Source organism: Temnothorax americanus, unplaced genomic scaffold (assembly GCF_048541705.1).
Source record: "Temnothorax americanus isolate GAGA-0224 unplaced genomic scaffold, ASM4854170v1 Scaffold20, whole genome shotgun sequence".
NCBI classification, from domain to species: Eukaryota; Metazoa; Arthropoda; class Insecta; order Hymenoptera; family Formicidae; genus Temnothorax; species Temnothorax americanus.
In genome coordinates, this window is record NW_027509339.1 from 1,463,361 (window position 1) to 1,471,459 (window position 8,099).

At 32.1% G+C, this 8,099-nt stretch overlaps 1 protein-coding gene across 1 annotated transcript; it reads left to right on the forward strand.

The window, feature by feature from the left end:
- The first annotated feature begins 1,694 nt into the window (after window positions 1-1,694).
- Window positions 1,695-7,859, forward strand: LOC143897333 (uncharacterized). The gene is made up of 12 exons (XM_077405918.1): window positions 1,695-1,712; window positions 1,819-1,942; window positions 2,672-2,818; window positions 3,319-3,497; window positions 4,024-4,230; window positions 4,373-4,594; window positions 4,827-5,019; window positions 5,668-5,878; window positions 6,296-6,602; window positions 6,681-6,826; window positions 7,124-7,340; window positions 7,494-7,859. The coding sequence occupies exons 1-12, from the start codon at window positions 1,695-1,697 to the stop codon at window positions 7,707-7,709; spliced, it is 2,187 nt and encodes a 728-aa protein (XP_077262044.1). The 3' UTR covers window positions 7,710-7,859.
- Window positions 7,860-8,099: the final 240 nt, after the last annotated feature.

An 8,099-nucleotide genomic window follows, 5' to 3' on the forward strand; every position in this document is an offset into this window, starting at 1 on the left:
AGTAGCTTCTTACAGCAGACTGCTGCAACAGTACAGTAAATACTCGTTCGATCACAGATATCATGCACTTTTGTCGCAATTTTGGACTGTTTTCTCGCGCATTTTTTTGGGACGTATCTGAACTATCAAATTGTGTTACCAGGGCAGTATATCTTCGGCGACGAAGCGTCCGGTTGGTAATTACTTAATGCGAGGAAAATACTCAGGTTACCTGCAGTTGCAAACTCTTTGCTTACATTACCGGATGATCTAAGCTTCCTCGGAATCGTCGGGAATTATATATATATTAATATAATTATTTACATTGCATATTTTATAAATCAATATATTTATTTATAGCTTTAGATTACAATATTAAATAGAAATATTGAATAATATAATATAGCAATTGAGTGTGATAAATTTCACAATCGCATATATGAGCTATTTGCTGTATTTTTTTTGTCAATTTCATTCCATGCAGGAACAAAACCCATTTGCGCCATAAAAATAACGATGGTGAGAGTCCAGACGAAAAACTGAAGAGAGATAACAAACAGAAATATTATTATTGGAATTTTTGCAACTTAGTAAGCTAAGATTCTGGTATAAAGGTATAGGTATATTACTTTCCGCCCGCTATACAGGGTTAAAGTATCAACTTTCCTCCCTAGAGAGGGAAATTAGTATACTTATTTCTGCCCCGTATAGCGGACAGAAAGTAAAGTAACGAGCAATACAAAATCGAGGAAATAATCCGATCTTCCAATTTGAAAATTGTAATGTAAATATTAAATTCACTAATTAATAAGACTTTTTCTTTGTATATAAAAATTATATTAATTTTAATAAATAAAAAAATAATTAATATTTCAAAAATTACTTGTATTAAAACTATATACTAAATTGGAATTGTTTTTTTTTAATAATATCACTAAATAATAAGATAACTAATTATACCTATTTACATAATATTCCTAAATAAAATCCCAAATCAATCAGATTTAGGCCGATATTTATAGTCAGATCTTATTTCAAGACCGTTTTAAGTAATGTCTTAAGATGCTAATACGGGTCTGTGATTGGTTCACGACATCTTAAGATTGTACTTGAGACGGTCTTAAATATAAGAATCGACTATCTAAATACCGGCCTTAGTGCAATAATTAAAATTATTTATATCCGACTGTGATCGGCGCGCAGTAATAAGTTCGAATATATATGTATATATGTATTATAATAATACATATACACGGAAATTAATATTGAGCTGCCTATAAGATCTAAGCTTAGACCGAAAGCGCTTGTATCTTATTCGAAACTTATTTATATTTTTTTTTTGAAATTTTATTATCACTCTATTTTTCTCTTTCTATTTAACGATACGCGCGTATATATAAACTGTACGTATGGTACACGCACACACTCTACAGGCATTCGTATAAAATTATATATTTTACATAAATACCTACTCGTAAAATTCTAATAATAAACTATAAACTAAATAATAAACTTTAATATTCATTGCTCGACAATTTAGGAGGAATATATATGCAGCAATCTTTTCTGCAAGCTACACCCTATGCACATTACTTCAGCGCGTGTGCGCGATCAATTTTTGTTTTTATACTAAAACTAAATTGAATTTTCACGATTTCGTCGATTTCAGCATCGCGTAAAATTTTTGTGAGACCCGCGGAAGGAATTGTGCAAACATGCCGCGAAAACAGGAGGTAAAAACGGATGCCTTTCCCGTCGTTTTCTGATGATAAAAAATCGCAAATGGGACTTTTTCGACCACGTTCGTCCCAAGCACTCTGATAGAAAAAGCGATTTTAGGTTCTGAAGCTGCACGATGTCTGGCGTACTTGCAACAAGATACGAGCCGCCGTGTTTCGTGTCGGGCTTAATCTTTGGGAGTATTACAGACCCCTGGATCCCGACAAACGTTGTTTGATATCAGGTATAAATATTGGACTTTGGCACCGAGACGACCGATCGTTTCTGGCGCTTCTAAAAGTTAGCTGTTGAGTGGGAGCGATTATTTCTGGACGCTCGATATAGAGGAAAATCGTCGAGATAATACGTGCGATTACTTCTATTTAGATTTCTATTAGTCCAACTATTCCTTCTTTTATCTATAACACATTTCTTTATGTGTTCGTCGAGTCAATTTCTTTTCTTAACTATAACTAAAAATGATAGGTAACTATATGTTCGATCAGTGTATATACTTTTTGTATTTAGATTTTAAATGGATATAATTTTCAAGATTTGTGTTAAAGTTAGTAAATAAACATTTACGCTCTAAAAGCAATTGATATACGAGAGATGTAAATATTTGAATGTATCTTATGATTTTGAAGAAATAAATTCGAATATTAAGTTTTTATTTAAACGCAAAATTTAGAAAATTTGCAAAATAATTTAATTTTTTTTAAATTATGCAAATATTCAAACTCAGTTATATATATATATATATATATACTAAATATTCATACTTTATTTCGCGATATACAGTTCATTGATTTAAGTATAGTCAAATATTGATCGCCTGTTAATTTGTAATCTATTTTAAAACTGAGCTATATACAGTAATGTTGAATAATTCATTTTATCTAAAATTGCGATTGCTTTACAACGCATTAATTGAAATACGTATGTACGTAATAAATTATTATTAAATCTACAGAATCCAAATTTATCTCCGTTTTGGCTGGACCACTGAAAGGCGTGATTGGCTTATCGGATAAAGAGATTTGCGATCTGACGGATTATTTTCGAATTCAGGACGGTCGGATTCTTTATTCACAATTTTGCGAAGTTATTCACGATAGCGGTATGAACGATTATTTTTATGTAATACGTATTTTTTAGAAAATCCTTGATAATTATCGTTTCTCCGTTACACGGCAAATGTCAAAATCTTATCTCATGACCAAAGCGAAACACTGAATCATCTGGTTAAACAAGTTTCAAAGGCTAGTTATGAACATTAACAAAGAATAATTTTTTTCCTCTTTTGTGTTAATTTATTGTGGCACAACAAGTTTTGTTACTGAAAAATTTAACGAATAAAATACCGACATTTGACTTCATATAAATACATTCAGAATTTTGCGTTTTATTTATTTTCTTCCTTTTTATCTTGATCTTTTTCTCTCTCTTTCTCGACATAAATATCCTATTTCTTTTATTTAGTTATTTTATTTTGTTATTCATCGAGATTTTATTTATCTCTAACATACGTACGCTTAATATAGAGCAATTCAATGTGATCGAATTGGGGAAAAAAACAGGACATAGCAGATAAAATAATTACTGCGATATCTCTCATAGTCCCTGATTTTGGAAAAAACAAGAGCCTCATGACCGGTTTGGAATGGGAGGATCCGCTGCATGTAAATATTCTAAGCGGCACAGAAACACGAAAATTGAATTTGATAATCACTCAAATCGCCGTGTTGGTGAGCAAAAGGAAAATTGTTCTTCGGCCATACTTTCAAGATTACGAGCTGGTATGTTCCGCATGACTTATCTTTAAATCGTCCGGGTATGTAACGTTATCACATCTGTAATTTATCCTTCGATTTTTGTGTCGTATAAATAAGCATAATAATTATGCTAATCCATGTTAGTTATTCACTGGTAATAAATTAATAATTTTTAATAATTTAGTTCCTCTTGTAAATGTATTAAAAAGCATCTTCACACACAATTTTATTTTTGCATCCCTTACAGAAATTTAATACTGTGATTATTTGGCTATTAATTAATTACTTATTTTGAGTATTAAAAGTATTGTTTTTAATTATTTTAATACTCAAAATAAGTAATTAATTACTAGCCAAATAATCACTTACAGTATTAATATTTCTATAAGGGATTAAGACACTTTCTCTATTTTCGAAAAAGGTCGTTTTATTTCACACAATATATCAAAAAGATTTAAATTATAAAAAAAACGAGTTTTTTATTAGTTTAATAAAAAATAAAAAATAGGAAAGTTTAATAGCTTTTGATTTATTCTAAGATGTTTCGTAGATCGCGAAGAATGTCGGCACGGTTACTCTCGCCCATTTCGGTCGGATTTTAAAATTTCTGGGCATCGTCCTTGGAGCTGAGGAGTTTCGCTTACTTGTAAAAAGATTTGCCAAAGATGTTTACACTGTAAATTACGTAGCGTTTTTAAAAGCTGTCGATGAGGTCCAACGCTATTTACATGAACATGGAATGGTGGATCTCGGCGGGGTATTGTTAGAAACTTCTCTTTTTTCGCTTCTTTATAATCTTTATATATATATATATATATATATGTATATATATATAAAGAACATAATGTATGTTCTCTTGAATGTACCCTACGTTTTACTTTCTCTGCTCTATTTCACAGGAGTTGCTCGATCAATTTCCCGGTCGGATAATCACGGCTGAGCTGCCGAAACTCCCACGACCGGAAATCGGTAGGATCGTGCCCAGTCAAGTGTTCGGTAAGCAAACGGTGTTCCATCCGGTCATGGAACGGACGAGAGAGACAATGTCAACGCCAGAAGTCGTTAGACGCATCCAGAGACATATTCTCGAGCACCGCATACGGATCTACGAGTTCTTCAAGGTTGCCGCAATCCAATTACGTCGCGCGTCTAATTAGCGTTATCTTCACGTATGATGAAATCTCATATACACGCGGATTAATCAATTTGTTATCGCGCGTAACGATCGGCTTGTCGTTATCGTTTGTTATCGTGTCCTCCTGTTATGTCGCACAAGCGTGATCTTAACAGGGCTTATAAAGAACTAAAATTGATTAAGAACGTTAAGAACTAAGCGATTTGGACCGTATATAGGGTTTCGAATATTTGAATGTCGATCGAGTGACAGTCCCGCAATTTCGAAGAGCACTGGACGCGCTTCAAATATCGTCCTTGGGCCGTCTCTGGCTGCTCGAACCGGAAGTCGATGCTCTGATTGCGCTTTACAAAGATCCGGATGATCCCGATCGTGTGTGTTGGCGCATGTTTGAGGATGATATAGATCGGGGTACAATATCATATATTATAATAAAAGTTCTAATCTATATATATTCTGAGAACAGAGAGGCTTCTCTTGCTTCAATTATAGAATCTTTTTCTTGGAAGAGATAAAATGTTTTTTCGAAATTAATCTTTTTATAACAATATTTAGATTATTTATTACATTAAAAAATGGAATAATGAAATACTTTATTTAATTGAGAATATAATAGATTTAAAAGATAACAAATAAACAAAATTTTCAAAGAACACTTTTTAGAATAAGAAAACTGAGAGACCGTTTTTTAATGTAATAAATATTTTTTGATGTAATATAAATAATCTAAGTATTGTTGTAAAAAGATTGATTTTGAAAAAACATTTTATCTTTTTCAAATAATAAATTAGATATGTTGGCTTAAAATAAAATATTTTGTACAAAGCTATAGCTAGTTTTAGCTAGTTATAACTAATAAATTTTTAAAACGTATTCCTTTTGTTTAATTCTTTTATTAATAATAAAAATATACGCTTTATAATTTTATAGGTTGTGCAAATACATCCCAGTTTAAAGAATATTTGCTCTCAGTATATTTTCTTCTTAGTATGCTATTTTCTCTTTATACTACCGTTTTCTCATATATTTTACCACTTTAATGGATCTATCTTGATTTAGTTTTCACCGTGAAGGGACTTGACAAATTGCCAAGCCTAAAAGTGGAATCACCGCCTCAAGAAATAGTTGAACTACCTCGAAGGGGCACATCAAATTGGCAATGCCAGCCGAAAAATATGAGAGATTTTTGTGAAGATATCTTGCAGCGTGTAAGACAGCGAGTCGAAGAGAGGAGAATTCTTTTAAAACAATTTTTCAAGGACTACGACAAGTATATTTATCTTCAAATAAGTGTTAATTGTTAATTGTAATTTAATTGTTAATTAAATAACTCATTTTGACAATGGCACAAAAAATTTAAACAAAGGACTTTTCTACATATTTAATACCTAAATTGTAATTAAGTAACAAAGAAATCAATTTTATTATTATATAACTAACATGTAATAAATTTATTTTATATAATCATATATACTTTTCGGATATAAATATAAAAATAATTGTTAAATTAAAATTGCTTTGAAAATCGTCCTGTTGATTACTCAATAGCAATTAATTTTTATTTTACGATTAAAACATTCTGTTAATAATTTGCTATCTGAATAAAATATATTATTAATTAAAATACGTCATTAATGATATCAAAAAGATATTAATAATTTTTAAATTAACTGAATTGTACTATCAGACACAATTGCGGTCACGTGACGCAAGCTCAATTAAGACAAGTCCTTATTACGGCCACCATACTCTTGTCGCCGGAGGAAGTGTTCGCTCTGGAGCAAAGGTACAACGATGATCTAGGCTTCAACTACACTCAATTTCTGCAAGAATTGGAAGTCCAACCGATCGTAGAGCCCTTGTATCGTCGCATGTTGGAGGATAAAAAGAGGCTTAACGCTGAAAAGCTGCCGTCTGAACCTCACGAGGATGAGACTAACATCGTATTAATCTTGGCTAAAATTAAAGCCAAAGTTGTGCGCGAAAGAATCAAAGTAATTTACATTTGTCGTTAATTAATTAAGAAAATCGATTGAGTCAGAATTGATTTGCCAATCTTTTTCTGCACGCAGGTCCTTGAATTCATGCGCCAATTCGATAGGCACAACCAGCTTGTCATTGCGAGGCTTGACTTTATCAGAGGTTTAGATCAGCTTCGTTGTGGTTTGACAACTGCGGAAGTAGATACGATTACGAGAGTTTTTCAGGCGCCTCTAAAGTACGGAGATGTTATAGTATTGAAAATAAGAATCATTAATTTGGAAAAATAAAATTAGTACTAACACAAATAACTGAAAATAGATGTACAAATAGACATAATAACAAAAAAGAGAAAATAATACTCTAAATACACTAATTTGTTAAAATCCTAAGCAAATTTTATTTTCCGAATTATTTAATACTTTTTTCCTTTATAAGAATTGTTTAATTTTATAAAATTGCAACTATTGTCAAAAGAATATATTTTGTCTTTAACTTCGCGTTCTTATCATGACTGTCGTGTTCCTTTCTGAAGACCCGGCTTCGTTGAATATACGAAATTCGCGACAGTTGTGGAAGAAGCCGTTACGACGGGGGGTTTGGAAAAAGTTCCGCTTGTGGTCCCCTTGCAACACGTGCCCTCCGAGGCAAGCGGCAGAACCTTTTTGAATTTCGACGAACGACAGATGGTAGCAATCGCGATGGATAAACTGTGCCAAATGCGAAATCCGAATCTGGAGGAGATTTTCAAAGTGAGTGCAGCTGCGATAAATTATAATGCAACATACACGGTGTAATCAATATGAAGACACGCAATTTATTTATTCTTCGAAATGTCTTGTTTTATTTTCTCTCCTTTCTACGAGAAAAAGTAGCAACGATTTAGTAAATTGTACGTTTTTCAGGACTACGATAAGGAGAATACCGGCACGGTTTCCAAGGGACATTTGATCAGTACATTGTCGGTTAGACGGATGCTAGAGCTTATCAATAGCAGAGAGTTGGACGCCTTACATAAGGGCTTCTCCATTGAAAAATGCGGCCGCTTGGAGTTCGACTATCGGGCCTTTCTGCGCGCTCTGCACCTGTTACAAGAGAACAAAAAGATCGTGCCCTTTTAGAAGACGCAGCTAATCCGGTTGTAGATACAAAAACTGAAAAAACTTTCCTTGCTGTTACTCTTCATAGTCGTTATATAAATAATTTAAGTGGAATTGTTATGCAGTCGTAACAAGTGACGTTTTAAATTTCAAAGTATTTACATGTCACGTAGAGAGAAACAATTCAACAATTGTCTAATTTTTTTAGATACTTTTTATATATTAATTTTAATATTCTTACATATTTTTTTAAGGTGAAAATATTATACCTTTTAATAAACTAAAAATATCTTTAAGAATCTTTTCAAGATTATTGGTTCAGCTAGAGCCTTAACTGCATGATGATGTAATGTGAATTACTTTTTTATAAATACAACATTTATGCTGCAAAGAATTAATATGGCATAAAAC